General features: G+C 44.7%; 1 protein-coding gene across 1 annotated transcript in view; it reads right to left on the bottom strand.

Annotated features, from left to right (window-relative positions):
• The window catches only part of LOC311099812 (guanine nucleotide exchange factor VAV2-like), a gene marked incomplete at its 5' end in the record, with an annotated part of 160744 nt that overhangs the window by 56953 nt on the left and 84472 nt on the right, over nucleotides 1-19319 (bottom strand). Inside the window, one exon of the mRNA XM_084140560.1 lies at nucleotides 2733-2791. Within this exon, the coding sequence (XP_083996686.1) occupies nucleotides 2733-2791 (59 nt within the window). The remainder of the gene's footprint in view (nucleotides 1-2732; nucleotides 2792-19319) is intronic.

Here is a 19319-nt window from a genome sequence, read left to right as displayed (position 1 = left end):
TAAAGGTAATCAATGGCAGACGTGTGGAGGACAGAGCAGCTGTATGCCAACCCCATTGAACCGCTATCGCAAATAACTATGAGGGAGTAAACTATGCGGTTGTTAGGTGTGAGTAGTGCAGTAAACATCCAGCAGGTCCCAATGGCCCAAAGCAGAGATCAATAGCTATGTGGAGCTGAGGCAGTACATTCCATCAGGCCCCATCCTGTGCTTGTCCACCCAGCAACTCTGATAAACGTCCCTTTGAGTTTCTCTTCATTTAGCGTTGCATGTCTGACTCATTCCCATTCCAACACTTTTGGCTTGCGGATGTTGGGGAGTGGGTGTAACAGTGAATGAATGTGTTTGTGTACATTATGTGTGATTATAAACTGGGTCGTTCGAGCCCTGAATGCTGATTGGCTGAAAGCCGTGGTATATGTGACCATATACCACCGGTATGACAAAACATTTATTTTTACTGCTGTAATTACGTTTGTAACCAGTTTATAATAGCAATAAGGGGACATCGGGGGTTTGTGGTATATGGCCAATATACCACGGCTAAGGGCTGTATCCAGGCACTCCACGTTGCATCATGTGGATACCACACCCCCTCGGGCCTTATTGCTTAATTCTATGTGTTATGTGAGTAATCTCTGTCCAGTGTGCAATCTTTTACACTACACCACATACACATATAGCATTAATAAGGGGTGTGCATCATGGGTGAATGCATGTATAATATATGCATTATGTGTGGGATGTGTAATGTATGTGAGTGACTAACGAGTCTTATATCACACACTGTCGTGAGTGGGAATGAGCATTCCTAATGCCCCAGGCTGGGATGAAGGAGAGAGGGATGAGGAGATGATGGGAAGAGAGAGAGCATCATTCCTGACACTTCTCCGCCTGCAGTCTCTCTCCTGCTGTGTTTTCAGCCTCTGTGTCTGCCGCTCTCCTTCTCCTGTGGAGCTCTGCTCTCACGCACCCTATAGCACTCTGACCCACTGAGAACAAGGCACACACACACGCACACACACACACACACACCACACACACAGTCTAATGGAGTAATGGCTTGTGGTATAAGGGGGAAATCAGGACATAAAATGACGTGTTAGTAGGATTACTGTGAGCTAAAAAAGAGGTGGCTTTGGGTTAGCCTGAGGACAGATATCATGAGGAGAAAGGAGGAGCATTTCACTATCAGGAGAAAGGATAGTGACAGATCAAGGTCCTGCTATGAGTTTTATAATGCCATAAGAGCTCACAGTCCATAGATGAGGAACAGGATGTAATGACAGAAGGCCTTTATTCCTAACCTATATTGTGTCTATTCATCACTTTTTGATTGATTGATACCATTTTCATGGATTTCTCATGGAGACAGGCTTGGACAGTTAGTGTTCCAGAAGTGTGGAGCGTGTCTGGGTGTGCAAGGAGGAGTGGTGAGGCTTTCAGTAAAGCTGGGGCTCAGGGCAGACAGTGACAGAGACACACAGGCCTGTCTTTTGGCTCTTTCTTGACAACAGGCATCACAGAGCCAATCAATGGGCTTCAACAGCAAGTCAATGAACAATTATCCCCAGATTAAACACACAGGGAGGGACAGAGAGGGAGGAACAGAGAGAGGGAACGGGGGGGATTTAACTGCTGAGTGTCTCTGGGATGAGTCTGAGTCTAATGACAGGGGGCATGGTGGTGAGATTGAAGAGGACTGACAGGTCTCTGTAATATTACAGGGGCAGAGGGGCCTCCGTCACCTTTACCCCAGGCAGTACGGGAAGGACACGGGGGGATCAAGAGTGTGGTGGGTGTTTAACAACTGATATGGACTGCACTTTACTGTATGCCTGACCACTCTGCAAGGACGGACATATTAACATCATGCGCCCTAGATCATGCCCTCACCATGCGTTGGTCATGTGCCCCTTAGCAAGCTTCCTATGTTGGCGTGAGAGAGCGTCAGTGACGTAGTGGATGATTGAAGAGATATCATTTCATGATCTGACTGCAAATGGTTCATGTACATGCCAGTGTGTTTTGGATTAAATTACATTTTCTAAACAACAACAAAATATACCCTCCTAACTAACTGTCCAGAGGCTTTTCAACTCACTGGTGGGGCTCTGGAGGGTAAATGGAACAAACAGACTGGGTTTTAGCTTTCTCTCACCACACTGCAGACCAGACAGAGGAAAACAGACCATAGGAGACAAGACAGCAGTGATTTAGCCACCTCTCAGGGTGTGTAGTGTTTATTAATGGGCCAGTCTCTGTGTTCCCTGGGATGGCATGGGGCCTAATGTGTGCGCTCCATCAACTCATTTCCCTGCCGGCCAGGATAAAACATCTTTATTTATTTGTGGAAACAGCTCGCAGCCCACTCACAGCCCACAGGGTGAACAGATTGAGCAAATAAAGAGAAATCAGAAAGTGGTTTCCCAGCGGCCAATAAACTAGAGTAAATTACATCCTTTGCTTTGATGTGATGCCGAGAAATATGAGGTAGAGTTTAGTGATGAGTTTAGTAATGTGATCTGAGCTATCTGACCCTGGACTTGTTTTTACATGTGGTTCTTTCAGACCTGGTTATCAATAGAGGCAGTGGTATTGATAGGAGTAGGCCTAAATCAAATATATTACCAGAATAAGAAAACAGTGTCTGGTTGAGAGAAACATGTTCAATATTCCTCTTCTTCAAATAGACAGTGAAGGGTAGTGGGAGGAGAGGAGACATACAGTACCTCATCCCTTTGATCTGTACGATGCTGTGGTGGGAGATCCTGGACAGGGCTGAGATCACCTGGAACACACAGCATAGACAACGTTCAATGACAGGGTCATTGTCAAAAACACAGTCTATAACAGTCATCAACACAGTCATCAACACAGTCATCAACACAGTTAACAACAGTCATCAACACAGTTTACAACACATTCATCAACACAGTTATCAACACAGTCTACAACACAGTCAGCAACACAGTCTACAACACAGTCATCAACACAGTCAGCAACACAGTCTACAACACAGTTAACAACACAGTCATCAACACAGTCATCAACACAGTCATCAACACAGTCAGCAACACAGTCTACAACACAGTTAACAACACAGTCATCAACACAGTCTACAACACAGTTATCAACACAGTCATCAACACAGTCTACAACACAGTCTACAACACAGTCTACAACACAGCCTACAACCCAGTCAACAAACCAGTCAACATCTCATCAGGCCGGTCTGCTCTGCCTTAATGTGGTTAACACATGTTAAACTTATGAGCGAGCATAGCGATGTCGTGTTTCTTAGCAACATCGTCATGCGCAGCCACACACGGGATTGTGTGTAAGCATAATGCAGGCCACCATGTTAATGATGACATCCAGAGACAAATGCCCCCGCACAGTCACAGACGTGTTCCACTTTACTCAGATCAGACACCCCCCCCCCACCCCCCCCATATCCCCTCTCCCACCTCATTCCCTCTTTCTCCTCACCCCCTCCTCTTCCACTCAGTCAGAACCTCGTTCACCCTCTCCCTCCCTCTATCTATCTCGTGCTTGCTCTCCCTCACTCTCTCCCTCCCTCTCTCCCCTCTGGTGAAACCGGCGTGGTGTAACAAGGTTAAATGCGAGCCTGATTTAATGTTGGTCATGAGTCACATGTGAGTGGGCTTATGGGTGGCTGTTTGGGGGGCTTACAGATGGCGTGCTGGAGACTCCTCCAATGCTAATACAGGTATATGATGGAGCCTGTCCCCCTCCCCTCCTAACTGCCAAAATGCTGCCTCCACACCTCATTACGCACTCCTGGGAGTGTGCTTCCATCGCCATGGTGCTAGCTGTCCCCTTGCCAGAGACAGAGGAAACAGTTATCCCTTTGTCTCTCTCTCTCTCTCGCTCTCTCTCTCTCTATTCCCCCCCCCCTCTCTCTCTCTCTCTCGCTCTCTCTCTCTCTCTCTCTCTCTCTCTCTCTCTCTCTCTCTCTCTCTCTCTCTCTCTCTCTCTCTCTCTCTCTCTCCCTTTCTCTCTCTCAATTCAATTCAATTCAATTTAAGGGCTTTATTGGCATGGGAAACGTATGTTAACATTGCCAAAGTAAGTGAAGTAGATAGTAAACAAAAGTGAAATAAACAATAAATATTAACAGTAAACATTACACTCAGAAGTTCCAAAAGAATAAATACATTTCAAATGTCATATTATGTATATACAGTTGAAGTCGGAAGTTTACTTACACTTAGGTTGGAGTCATTAAAACTCGTTTTTCAACCACTCCACAAATGTTTTGTTAACAAACTATAGTTTTGGCAAGTCGGTTAGGACATCTACTTTGTGCATGACACAAGAAAAACCCATTCTCATCGACAGGGCTGTAGTGGAACAGGTTGAGAGCTTCAAGTTCCTTGGTGTCCACATCACCAACGAACTATCATGGTCTAAACACACCAAGACAGTCGTGAAGAGGGCACGACAAAGCCTATTCCCCCTCAGGAGACTGAAAAGATTGGGCATGGGTCCTCAGATCCTCAAAAAGTTATACAGCTGCACCATCGAAAGCATCCTGACTGGTTGCATCACCGCCTGGTATGGCAACTGCTCGGCCTCCGACCGCAAGGCACTACAGAGGGTAGTGCATACGGCCCAGTACATCACTTGGGCCAAGCTTCCTGCCATCCAGGACCTCTATACCAGGCGGTGTCAGAGGAAGGCCCTCAAAATTTTCAAAGACTCCAGCCACCCTAGTCATAGGCTGTTCTCTCTGCTACCGCACGGCAAGCGGTATCGGAGCACCAAGTCTAGGTCCAAAAGGCTTCTCAACAGCTTCTACCCCCAAGCCATAAGACTCCTGAACAGGTAATCATGGCTACTACTTGCACTGCCCCCCCACCCCATCTTATTACGCTGCTGCTACTCTGTTAATTATTTATGCATGGTCACTTTAACTCTACCCACATGTACATATTACCTCAACTACCTCAACTAGCCAGTGCCCCCGCACATTTGACTCTGCACCGGTACCCCCCTGTATATTGCCTCCCTACTGTTATTTTACTTTACTTTTACTTTATTTTTTTCTCAACACTTTTTTGTTGTTGTTGTTGGTTAAGGACTGTAAGTAAGCATTTCACGGTAATGTCTACACCTGTTGTATTCGGCACATGTGGCAAATAACATTTGATTTGATTTGATTAGAAGACCTCAGAAAGAAAATTGTAGACCTCCACACGTCTGGTTCATCCTTGGGAGCAATTTCCAAACGCCTGAAGGTACCACGTTCATCTGTACAAACAATAGTACGCAAGTATAAACACCATGGGACCACGCAGCCGTCATACTGCTCAGGAAGGAGACGCGTTCTGTCTCCTAGAGATGAACGTACTTTGGTGCGAAAAGTGCAAATAAATTCCAGAAAAACAGCAAAGGATCTTGTGAAGATGCTGGAGGAAACAGGTACAAAAGTATCTATATCCACAGTAAAACGAGTCCTATATCGACATAACCTGAAAGGCCGCTCAGCAAGGAAGAAGCCACTGCTCCAAAACCGCCATAAAAAAGCCAGACTACGGTTTGCAACTGCACATGGGGACAAAGATCGTACTTTTTGGAGAAATGTCCGCTGGTCTGATGAAACAAAAATAGAACTGTTTGGCCATAATGACCATTGTTATGTTTGGAGGAAAAAGGGGGATGCTTGCAAGCCGAAGAACACCATCCCAACCGTGAAGCACGGGGGTGGCAGCATCATGCTGTGGGGGTGCTTTGCTGCAGGAGGGACTGGTGCACTTCACAAAATAGATGGCATCATGAGGAAGGAAAATTATGTGGATATATTGAAGCAACATCTCAAGACATCAGTCAGGAAGTTAAAGCTTGGTCGCAAATGGGTCTTCCAAATGGACAATGACCCCAAGCATACTTCCAAAGTTGTGGCAAAATGGCTTAAGGACAACAAAGTAAAGGTATTGGAGTGGCCATCACAAAGACCTGACCTCAATCCTATAGAAAATGTGTGGGCAGAACTGAAAAAGCGTGTGCGAGCAAGGAGGCCTACAAACCTGACTCAGTTACACCAGCTCTGTCAGGAGGAATGGGCCAAAATTCACCCAACTTATTGTGGGAAGCTTGTGGAAGGCTACCCGAAATGTTTGACCCAAGTTAAACAATTTAAAGGCAATGCTCCCAAATACTAATTGAGTGTATGTAAACTTCTGACCCACTAGGAATGTGATGAAAGAAATAAAAGCTGAAATAAATAATTCTCTCTACTATTATTCTGGCATTTCACATTCTTAAAATAAAGTGGTGATCCTAACTGACCTAAGACAGGGAATTTTTACTAGGATTAAATGACAGGAATTGTGAAAAACTGAGTTTAAATGTATTTGGCTAAGGTGTATGTAAACTTCTGACTTGTACTGTATACAGTGTTGTAACAATGTGCAAATAGTTAAAGTACAAATGGGAAAATAAATAAACATAAATATGGGTTGTATTTACAATGGTGTTTGTTCTTCACTGGTTGACCTTTTCTTGTGGCAACAGGTCACAAAATCTTGCTGCTGTTTATTTTTATTGATTTTATTTATTTCACCTTTATTTAACCAGGTAAGCCAGTTGAGAACAAGTTCTCATTTACAACTGCGACCTGGCCAAGATAAAGCAAAGCAGTGCGATAAAAACAACAACAACACAGAATTACATATGGGATAAACAAAACGTACAGTCAATAACACAATAGAAAATCTATATACAGTGTGTGGAAATGTAGTAGGTTATGGAGGTAAGGCAATAAATAGGCCATAGTGCAAAATAATTCAGATTTAGTATTAACACTGGAGTGATAGATGTGCAGAAGATTATGTGCAAATAGAGATACTGGGGTGCAAATTAGCAAAATAAATAACAATATGGGGATGAGGTAGTTGGGTGGGCTAATTACAGATGGGCTGTGTACAGGTGCAGTGATCGGTAAGCTGATCTGACAACTGATGCTTAAAGTTAATGAGGGAGATAAGAGTCTCCAGCTTCAGAGATTTTTGCAGTTCGTTCCAGTCATTGGCAGCAGAGAACTGGAAGGAATGGCGGCCAAAGGAGGTGTTGGTTTTGGGGATGAAAAGTGAGATATACCTGCTGGAGCGCATACTACGGGTGGGTGTTGCTATGGTGACCAATGAGCTAAGATAAGGCGGGGATTTGCCTAGCAGTGATTTATAGATGACCTGGAGCCAGTGGGTTTGGCGACGAATATGTAGTGAGGGCCAGCCAACGAGAGCGTACAGGTCACAATGGTGGGTAGTATATGGGGCTTTGGTGACAAAACGGATGGCACTGTGATAGAATGTGATGGCACACTGTGGTTTTTCACCCAGTAGATAAGGGTGTTTATCAAAATTGGGTTTGTTTTCAAATTCTTTGTGGATCTCTGTAATCTGGGGGAAATATGTGTCTCCAATATGGTCATACATTTGGCAGGAGGTTAGAAAGTGCAGCTCAGTTTCCACCTCATTTTGTGGGCAGTGTGCACATAGCCTGTCTTCTCTTGAGAGCCAGGTCTGCCTACGGCGGCCTTACTCAATAGCAAGGCTATGCTCACTGAGTCTGTACATAGTCAAAGCTTTCCTTAAGTTTGGGTCAGTCACAGTGGTCAGGTATTCTGCCACTGTGTACTCTCTGTTTAGTGTGTAACTTCAATAGGAGTCTAGGGTGAAGGTGTGTAACTTCAATGGGAGTCTAGGGTGAAGTTGTGTAACTTCAATAGGAGTCTAGGGTGAAGGTGTGTAACTTCAATGGGAGTCTAGGGTGAAGGTGTGTAACTTCAATGGGAGTCTAGGGTGAAGGTGTGTAACTTCAATGGGAGCCTAGGGTGAAGGTGTATAACTTCAATACGAGTCTAGGGTGAAGTTGTGTAACTTCAATAGGAGTCTAGGGTGAAGGTGTGTAACTTCAATAGGAGTCTAGGGTGAAGGGTGTGTAACTTCAATGGGAGTCTAGATTGAAGGTGTGTAACTTCAATGGGAGCCTAGGGTGAAGGTGTGTAACTTCAATGGGAGCCTAGGGTGCTTTACAAACTGGTGGAGCTCAGGCTAAGAGCTAGTGTGAAGAGGGTTAGGACATAGATTCAGTCTGAGGAGCATGGAGTGGCTCATCCACTCAGAGGAATGAATACCTGACCGATATCCTTCTGTGTGGCTCAAGTTGCACTCATGGTAAGCCATACACTACGGTGATGAGTGGTGGTTATGGCTGCTCCATTGTGCCTTACAGTACATGAATATCCATAGGCCGCATCTCAATCAATCAATCAATTTTATTTTATATAGCCCTTCTTACATCAGCTAATATCTCGAAGTGCTGTACAGAAACCCAGCCTAAAACCCCAAACAGCTAGTAATGCAGGTGTAGAAGCATCTCTCAGCCTTTTTAAAACAATCTCTAGGGGTTGGGTCAGTGTGGCCAGTCTGAATGCTGAAGTGTTTTTTTTTTTGTGTGGCTAAAGACTGATGTAATGAGTAGACATGGCTTGCTGCCTGTAACATAGGCTATACCCTTTTACACAGACGCTTACCAGGCACTCATCATAATGCACTTAGACTGAGACTGGAAATCTAAATGAAAATGGCTGCTGTGGAGAATAGTGAATGAGATGAGTTTTGTCCCATCATTTGGTTATGCCCTTAATGAAGGGTGCTTTGTCATTCAAGCTACATCCATTGTGCCATTGGTTGGCACGCTTCCAAAGCGAGGTGAGCTAAATGTGAGAACCAGATTCTCTAAATCCCCTCTTCATATTTAGCTCATGTCTTTACATCTGACTTTGTATATTTTATGCTTTACCCCCCCAGTTCTGTCTCTCACTACCGCTGTGCCCCTTCATCCTTCTAACTGCCCCCTGCCTCCTGCATCTCTCTTTCTCACTCTCCTCACTGTCTAACACCCCCTCTCCCTCCCTCTACCTCCCACTTCCTGAAGCAGTCAAAGGCTCTCTCGCTCTGTTTCCACATGATTGATTTCTCTCTCATCTCAGGGAGCCCCAACTCTGGGCGGAACAGAGCAGATAATAAAGCTTCACTCACCCAGAGTCGGCAAAATATGAAATAAATAATCTGCAAAATATGAAAAGGAATCATCAGGATTTATTGGCAATAACGCTCTCTCTTCCTATCCTACCTCCCCCATACCACATCCCCACCCCCAGCCCCACAATTAGCCCCACCACCCTCAGCCTTACCACCAGCCCCTCAGCCTTACTCCCATCAGTCTTCCCTCAGCCTCTGTCCTACAGTAGGGAGGAGGCTGCCAAGCCAGGAGAGAGTAATTGGGGATCCATGGCAGGACCAGCATCCCTTGTGCTTCCTGAAGTACAGCATGACACACGTATGCAATGTTTACACATCATTTGTTTAGAGCGGAGGGGTGGAGGGGAGTGGGGTGGGAAGGGGCATGCATTTGTATAGACAGATCAGCTATGAAACGCGCTGGAGTGTTTGCAAATACATGTCACGGTCCATTTCTGAGACAGGCACACATGTGGCCACAGCTGGAAATCCCATGTGACCAGCCTCAACCAATCAGGGACTCGGGGGACATGGCAACCTTTTAACCAGACGTGGGTTAATTTGCAAGGTCATCCATTGTCTGTCAAATACAATATGGTGTAGTATGCTATCGACAGTGGGAGAGAGGGGTGGTGATTTGATTAGGAAAGGAAGATGTCTCAATATGCTATTGACAGGTCACTGTGTGCACACACCACAACAGCCAATTAGATTTATTCATGACACATCACCTCACACCACCAATCAATGTACTGGATGTACTGGACGCACACCAATAGTCAAATTATTCATAGGACATCTCACCACCATCCATTTTACACCCCTCTCTCATGCACCACATGCATACATGCATGGGTACAGATGCACGCTCACACACACATCACCCCCCTGGTGTGATATTTATGAAGCATTCACACCCCTTTGTAACAGCAGCACAGTTGTGCCCATCATCATGCCAGAGACAGCAGAGGACAGGAGAGGAGAAGAGTGGAGAGAGGGCCTAGTAAAGACAAGAGGAGAGGAGAGGAGAGGAGAGGAGAGGAGAGAGAGGAGAGGAGAGGAGAGGAGAGGAGAGGAGAGAGAGGAGAGGAGAGGGCCTAGTAAAGAGGAGAGGAGAGGAGAGGAGAGGAGAGGAGGAGGAGAGGAGAGGAGAGGAGAGGAGAGGAGAGGAGAGGAGAGGAGAGGAAGAGGAGAGGAGGCCTAGTAAAGAGGAGAGGAGAGGAGAGGAGAGAGAAGAGAAGAGAAGAGAAGAGAAGAGAAGAAGAAGAGAAAGAGAAGGAAGGAAGAGAAGAGAAGAGAAGGAGAAGAGAGAGAAGAGAAGAGAAGAGAAGAGAAGAGAAGAGAAGAGAAGAGAAGAGAAGAAGAGAGAAGAAAGAGAAGAGAAGAGAAGAGGAGAGAGAGGAGAGGAGAGGAGAGGAGAGGAGAGGAGAGGAGGAGGAAGGAGAGGAGAGGAGAGGAGAAGGAGAGGAGAGGAGAGGAGAGGAGAGAGGGGCCTATTAAAGAGGAGAGGAGAGAACAGATCGCAGTGTGGGAGCCATGGTCCTCTGCTCCCTGACATCATCAATAATGGACGGCCCAGCCCCAGCCCTGTATGTGATTGTCCCAGAGCCTGGGGGTCAGCAGGAGGAGTACTCATCACTTATGGAGCTGTAGACTCCCAGGTCCCAGCTCAGCAGGTAGCTTAGTGGTTAAGAGCGTTGTGCCAGTAACGGAAAGGTCGTTAGTTCTAATCCCCGAGCCGATAGGTGAAAAATCTGTCAATGTGCCCTTGAGCAAGGCACTTAACCCTAATTGCTCCTGTTAGTCGCTCTGGATAAGAGCGTCTGCTAAATGACTAAAAAAATTCCAGCTCAAATCTAAATGTATTTGTCACATGATTCGTAAACAACAGGTGTAGACTAACAGTGAAATACTTACTTACGGGTCCTAGTTTTATTGACCTGACATCATCAATAATGGACGGCCCAGCCCCAGCCCTGTATGTGATTGTCCCAGAGCTTGGGGGTCGCAAGGAGGAGTACTCATCACTTATGGAGCTGTAGACTCCCAGGTCCCAGCTCAGCAGGTAGCTTAGTGGTTAAGAGCGTTGTGCCAGTAACGGAAAGGTCGTTAGTTCTAATCCCCGAGCCGACTAGGTGAAAAATCTGTCAATGTGCCCTTGAGCAAGGCACTTAACTCTAATTGCTCCTGTTAGTCGCTCTGGATAAGAGCGTCTGCTAAATGACTAAAAAATCCAGCTCAAATCTAAATGTATTTGTCACATGATTCGTAAACAACAGGTGTAGACTAACAGTGAAATACTTACTTACGGGTCCTAGTTTTATTGACCACTCCACACATTTCTTCTTAACAAACTATAGTTTTGGCAAGTCGGTTAGGACATTTACTTTGTGCATGACACAAGCAATTTTTCCAACAATTGTTTACAGACATATTATTTCACTTATAATTCACTGTATCACAATTCCAGTGGGTCAGAAGTTTGGGTCAGTAAGTTGACTGTGCCTTTAAACAGCTTGGAAAATTACAGAAAATGATGTCATGGCTTTAGAAGCTTCTGATAAGCTAATTGACATCATTTGAGTCAATTGGAGGTGTACCTGTGGATGTATCTCAAGGCCTACCTTCAAACTCAGTGCCTCTTTGCTTGACATCATGGGAAAATCAAAAGAAATCAGCCAAGACCTCAGAAAATAAATTGTAGACCTCCACAAGTCTGGTTCATCCTTGGGAGCAATTTCCAAACGCCTGAAGGTACCACATTCATCTGTACAAACAATAGTATGCAAGTATAAACACCATGGGACCACGCAGCTGTCATACCGCTCAGGAAGGAGACGCGTTCTGTCTCCTAGAGATGAACGTACTTTGGTGCGAAAAGTGCAAATCAATCCCAGAACAACAACAAAGGACCTTGTGAAGATGCTGGAGAAAACAGGTACAAAAGTATCTATAGCCGCAGTAAAACGAGTCCTATATCGACATAACCTGAAAGGCCGCTCAGCAAGGAACAAGCCACTGCTCCAAAACCGCCATAAAAAAGCCAGACTACGGTTTGCATCTGCACATGGGGACAAAGATCATACTTTTTGGAGAAATGTCCTCTGGTCTGATGAAACAAAAACTGAACTGCTTGGCCATAATGACCATCGTTATGTTTGGAGGAAAAAGGGGGGACTTGCAAGCTGAAGAACACCATCCCAACCGTGAAGCACGGGGGTGGCAGCATCATGCTGTGGGGTGCTTTGCTGCAGGAGGGACTGGTGCACTTCACAAAATAGATGGCATCATGAGGAAGGAAAATTGTGTGGATATATTAAAGCAACATCTCAGTCAGGAAGTTAAAGCTTGGTCGCAAATGGGTCTTCCAAATGGACAATGACCCCAAGCATACTTCCAAAGTTGTGGCAAAATGGCTTAGGGACATCAAAGTCAAGGTATTGGAGTGGCCATCACAAAGCCCTGACCTCAATCCTATAGAAAATGTGTGGGCAGAACTGAAAAAGCGTGTGCGAGCAAGGAGGCCTACAAACCTGACTCAGTTACACCAGCTCTGTCAGGAGGAATGGGCCAAAATTCACCCAACTTATTGTGGGAAGCTTGTGGAAGGCTACCCGAAACGTTTGACCCAAGTTAAATAATTTAAAGGCAATGCTACCAAATACTAATTGAGTGTATGTAAACTTCTGACCCACTGGGAATGTGATGAAAGAAATAAAAGCTGAAATAAATAATTCTCTCTACACTTATTCTGACATTTCACATTATTAAAATAAAGTGGTGATCCTAACTGAGCTAAAACAGGGTTTTAGTAGGATTAAATGTCAGGAATTGTGAGAAACTGAGTTTAAATGTATTTGGCTAAGGTGTATGTAAACTTCCGACTTCAACTGTATGTACATATAGGTAGGGATAAAGTGACTAGGCAACAGGATAGATAATAGACAGTAGCAGCAACGTATGTGGTGAGTGTGAAAGTGTGTGTGTGTGTGTGTGTGTGTGTGTGTGTGTGTGTGTGTGTGTGTGTGTGTGTGTGTGTGTGTGTGTGTGTGTGTGTGTGTGTGTGTGTGTGTGTGTGTATGTGTGTGTGTGTGTTGTGTGTCAGTGTAAGTATGTGTGTGTTGGGGTGTGTATGTGTGTGTTGGGGTGTCAGTGTAAGTATGTGTGATTATGGGGGATTTCACCAGGCCTGTTCCAAATCCCGCTTCAGCCTTCACTCAATTAGTCAACTACAACATGGCCTATTAACCTATTAGGCAGAAAGCCCATGAAAATATAGTTTCTATACATTTGCACGTTTCTTATGGTAGATAATCATGCTATTACAGCTTAAGCCTATCAATGAGGTTTACAGGTTTTTCTGCCCGTGTTACTTTGTAATGACATAAGAAATAGCCTACACTGTTACCTCATCACATGACTGAAACTCAAACTGTCTGCTTTATAAGGGGCCTTAAAACCTATCTGATCTGGACCTGTGCTATGCTTCAATGGAAAGGCCACGGTGGCTAATATGTGCAAATTACCCTGCATAGATCTTTCTGGCCTTTTAGGGGCCCACCAATGTGCTGCCGTCATGCCCATGACCTGTCCCATTTCACACTGAACCTGAGCTACAGGACCAGCTCGCTCATGTGTGACTCCCCATGGTGTATTAATGTGTTACACACACATGTACACACACACACACACACACACACACACACACACACACACACACACACACACACACCCACAGAGAGAGATCAATAGTGAAATAGCCTGGGAGGCTGGTTGCCGGGCAGTAATGGTCAGTGAGACAGGTGCTCCCAGTGAGGGAGATTAGGTCAAATTGAGTCAACATAACAGGGTCAGGGTCAGGGGAGAGGTAGATAGCCCAGCAACCAAGGAAGCATAAACTGTTTCTCTGTCCTTGGAGACATGCACCAGCCCTATGTATACCATGCCACAGTGGCTATGTAGTAAAGCGGACCAATAATTGACCAATCCGAACTCATCTCTCGGCATGTCCAGCCCATCCATTATCTCAGCCAATCATGAATAGCAGGAAGGTTCCTGTATTTTTCCATGGCTAACCAACTAGGCTCGTAATTTAACAATTTCATTCGTATTTACAGATGGCATACAAGCTTGTTATTAAGGAACATGAAAGTTCACATGTTCCAGAAGGCATTTCTGGCCAAAAACATATTTTGATTAAAATAATTACAATAAAATAAAAATCTAATGCTACTCCTTTGAAGTAGTGACGTGTGACAATACGCCTAGTTTCTTGAAATGGGTCACAATTGTGCATTTGAGCTGAGAGTGATTCAGCCAATACCATGATACTGTTCACAACAGTAGTGCTGCCAATATAATCCCAGCGATACAGTTCAAGCGTATCCTCCATCTGAATGTGAAGCATACAGTATCAAGGTAGTAGACAAAGTTCCCATACAACCTTGAAGTCATACAGCAGCAGATCTATTGCTGGTGCAAGTGTGTGTGATTAACTAGTGTGTTTGTGTGTGTGTGTGTGTGTGTGTGTGTGTGTATATATATATATATATATATATTATGAGTCAGTATGACCGTGTGTGATTGTGTGTAATTGCTTGCCTGCCATTTTACCCACCTGCTCCTGAAAAGCCTATTCCCAGAACAACATCCATTCATGCTGATACACAACTGATGAGCTTGAACATCCCTGAGAGGATTGCATCACTGGGTAGATAATAAGTACTACATAACTGTCACGGTTTCGGCCGAGGCTGCTCCTCCTCCTTGCTCGGGCAGGCTTCGGCGGTCGTCGTCCCCGGAGTACTAGCTATCACCGTTTGATGTTTTCGTTTTGTTAGTCATGTGTTGTGTGTTATTGTGCGCCTGTCTACTGGTGCGGCTCGTCATTTGTGATTTTGTATATTCCGGTCGTCGCACTGTATGGTTTCGTGCGCCTTGGATTATTTGTGTTTTGCGCATTGTTGCGCATAGTCCGCCTCCTACGTTGTTGAGGCCAGAGTCTGTTTATTTTTGTGTGTTCAGTAAAGTCGGTTGGACTTAGCTTCTGTGTCCTGCGTGTGACTCCTCCACCACATCCACATCAGCCAGTTCTGACAATAACTTTCCCTCTCCTCCCCTTCTCAGCTCTCCCTATGCCAGCAGTCTGTTTGCGTTCTTACCAAACCAATGGGTGCTGTGACAATTTCACGCAGCATTCAGAAGAGTTGCATGGTGCCATTGACAGAATGGGATAAAAGCGTGGCAAACAGAAGCCTAACCCCCCCGAGGGTCAAACACAGCCAAGTGAATAACCACCCCTCCACCCCATTCCCTCTCTCCTCTCCTCCTATTAATCCCTTCTTTTCATGTCCAGCGACGAGAGGCCTGTCCAGACCAGAAGGAAGACATTGCGTGCAAGACGGGCAGCAGCGGACCCATCTCCTCTCCTTTCCTTCGTTTAGAGACATCAATGGGTAATGCCTTGGGATCCAGACGTTCAAACTAAACAGCTCTTCAGGAGCAGAATCACAGCTGACACACAACAACACAAGACATAGAGGAGAGGAGAGGAGTAACCTTTCCTTTGTGTTAGATACTTTAAGCTACTGCCTTCAACACAAACACTGACGCTGTGCATTGCTTACAGTTTTTCTCAATTGCTAAAACACTAAACCCTATTGTCTGAACCAAATGCTCAGTTGCCTGAACCCACTGATTGAATCAATCACTCTTTTGGCAAAACCATAAGCACTTTTCACCTGTTTAGACACAACTTGCCAACACATTTTCATTGTGATGCACCCGTGCTGCATAATGGTGAGCACATGTGACAAAAGTCAAACACAATTAGAGCACAGGTATCACCACTTGAACACAACAACTCAAAATTGATCACACTTGTGGCTAATGATGTGAGGGAACATATACAGTAAGCCAGTTCAGAGAGCACTGGTTTGTGAGGCCCTACAATGGATAGAAATCTGAGAGGAAGAGTTCGTGTGAGAGGAGGTCGAGGTGGTCGAGGTGGTCAGCGAAGACAAAGAACAGTAATATCTGATGAAATCAGAGCTACTGTGATTGACCATGTTCTTGTCCATGGTATGAGCATGAGGGAGGCTGGACAAAGGGTACAACCAAACATCAGTAGATTCACTGTGTCCACCATAATCCGAAGATTTAGAGAAGAGAACAGGTAATTACCTTTTTTTGACATTATAGTACAGTATGTAAATGTTGACAGCAATTACTGTATGACATACTATATACTGTACCACAGTATACTGTAAGTGAATATATGTTTCAGTACATCACTGTACCAATGTACTGTAGTATTGTAATGGAGGGTTGGTCTAACTGTTTGTAGGCCTAGTATTCCATGTATATTTTTTGTAAATCCATGTTCTCTTTTTGTAGAATTGAAAGACTGCCACATGGGGGTGGGAGGACAGGTATGTTCTCCCCACACCAAGAGACCCTAATTGTTGATATGGTCCGTAAGAAAAATGCCATTAAACTGAGCGAAATTCAGCAGAAGATCATTGAGGACCATTTACATTTTGAGGGTATCAACAGTGTCAGCCTCTCTACTGTTGATCGTGTCCTCAAGCGCAACAGACTGCGCATGAAACAGCTATACAGAGTGCCCTTTGATCGCAACTCAGACAGAGTCAAAGAGCAAAGATTCCAGTATGTACAGGTTGGCATATATCCAGACACATTCAATGTTGATTACTCTAAGTAGTGATTTACTGTAGTGGCCTAAATCACTTTTTCCGTATCACTTACAAAACTATATCTATTTCTACAGAGGGTTTTTCAACTGGATGCAATGGAAAGACCCCATCAATACATCTACATGGATGAAGCTGGGTTTAATCTCACCAAAAGGAGAAGGAGAGGCCGTAATGTGATTGGCCATCGGGCCATTGTTGGTGTTCCTGGGCAGCGTGGTGGCAATGTCACATTATGTGCTGCCATCAGCAATCATGGGGTTGTCCACCATCATGCCAACCTGGGGCCCTACAACACTCACCAGCTCCTCATTTTCCTCAATCACATGCGAGATGCTTTGTTAGGGCAGCAGGATGAGCATCCCATCTATGTTGTTGTTTGGGACAATGTGAGTTTTCACAGAGCCCTCCAGGTTAGAGAGTGGTACAATATGAACCAAGGTTTTATCAATCTTTGCCTTCCACCGTACTCCCCTTTCCTAAACCCCATTGAGGAATTATTCTCCTCATGGCGGTGGAAGGTATATGAACGCCAACCTTACACCAGGGTAAATCTCCTGCAAGCCATGGGACTTGCCTGTGGTGACATAGGTGTGGAGGCATGCCAAGCCTGGATACGGCATGCCAGGGTTTTTTTCCCCCGTTGCCTGGCCAGACAAAATGTGGCCTGTGATGTGGATGAAGTCCTGTGGCCTGACCCAGTACGGAGACATGATGCTGTGGCTGAGTAATGCACTTATTTGTATATTTTTGTACTTTATTTTTACATGGGCTTACTGTACACAAATGGCAAACGCATAAGATTTCTGTTTGTTTTTACAAGTGCTACATGTAAATGCACAAGATTTCTGTTTTGTCTTTTTGTACAAGTGCTAAATGCACAGTTTTTTTTTGTTTTGCAACATGCATTTAGCCTACAGTGAACAATAAACATTTATTTCTCCAGCTTCATGTCCTGAGCATTGTGTTTTCTATTTTTCTACGTAGTGTTTAGTGACTGTTCAGTAGTGTTTTTTATTTTGATTGACTCGGGGCACGATTTGACAACATAGTTCAGTTTTGAGCACAGATTGAACTGTTTTGAGGTGAAAGTTTGGTTTTGCAAGAAGAGTCTGAGGTTTTGTGAATGTAGCTTGAAAATTGGGTTTTGTGTTCACAGTTAAGAGAAAAGGAGAGCAGCTTTCAAGAAATGTGTCTTAGCAATCGAGAAAAACTGTAATCACAAAGCTCAACCAACGTAACTGCCATAGACACTGTGAGAGAAAAAACGGACAAAAAAATTTACTGCGTGCAAGCTGTGTGTAGCATTTTGAAAGTGCAGAGCGAGAGAAGAAAGTGGTCACTTAATTCACCCGCAGGGCACATTTCCATTTGAAAATCATTACCCGGGTCTTATCAGATGGAGAGAGAGAGAGACAGAGAGAGAGAGAGAGAGAGAGACAGAGAGAGAGAGAGAGAGAGAGAGAGAGAGAGAGAGAGAGAGAGAGAGAGAGAGAGAGAGAGAGAGAGAGAGAGAGAGAGAGAGAGAGAGAGAGAGAGAGAGAGAGAGCTCCTGTGGTCTTAGCTCCAGGTCTATATGTCTGTATGTCTCACTGCAGTTGGGAGGGACAGCCAGTGAGCAGACTGGAATGTACTAACAGTGGTACTCCTCAAAGCTCCTACATGCCTCTTTAAGGCTCTTAACTAAAACACCATATGTTTCAAAAGCATATCACTGACAAAATGATACACCTCATGTCAAGTCAAAGCAGGTGTTTGGAAGAAAAGTTTAGCAATAGAAGAGAAACACTGCACAGGTTTTTTATGGAAAGTATGACTGTATTACTTATTGTGTCCCATGCAGATTGTGTGTTTGGTATTTGAATGCTTGAGGCTTCCCATCGTGTGAAAAAACTCTTAGGCGGCTCGCCCAAGGATTTCAATGGCATAAAAATCCTTGCATTGTATGATGGCACTTGTCAATAGCAATGAGTGTTCCGTGTCATGCCATGTAAAGTCAGCTATCACAATCAACACAAAGCAACTGCATCCAACGCCTTCAGGGGCTATAAGGTCTACTGTATAGTGGTACTGTGTGTAGTGGCACATTACTGAAGATCTGAGATGAGAATGCAAGTTCCTCTCTAGAGAGAGAGACATAGGTTTGAACTGAACAGAAAGATCCAAACAGGGAGGTGGAAAGTGACATGACAACACCCTCTCTTCTTCCCAAAGAACAGGATGATCACTGGCCAAAATCAACCAGGAAGAAGCTCTGTTTATTTCCTCTCCTAACTAAATGTTCTATCCTCTTCATCCTGTCATTCTCCTCTGGTTGCTTGGCAGATGTTAGGTGTATCCTGAGGTAATGGTGGAGCTGTAGAACATAGCGTTCAACTCCACATGTAATGTGTGTCTTATTTGTCTCTGCTGGTTATTTGCAGAGGCAGTTCTGTACAAGTGGACACAGAGACAGAACAGCGCTTCAGCTGGGATTACAACAGCAAACAGCTGCTGTCTGAGCCAAGTCATTAGTTCCTGAGAGATAGATGGTCTCCTTGGAGGGAGCTAGTCC

This window comes from Coregonus lavaretus (genome assembly GCF_964263955.1).
Source record: "Coregonus lavaretus genome assembly, chromosome: 24".
Taxonomy (NCBI): Eukaryota; Metazoa; Chordata; class Actinopteri; order Salmoniformes; family Salmonidae; genus Coregonus; species Coregonus lavaretus.
The sequence above is the reverse complement of the archived record's forward strand: the minus strand, read 5'-3'. Positions and strand labels throughout refer to the sequence as shown.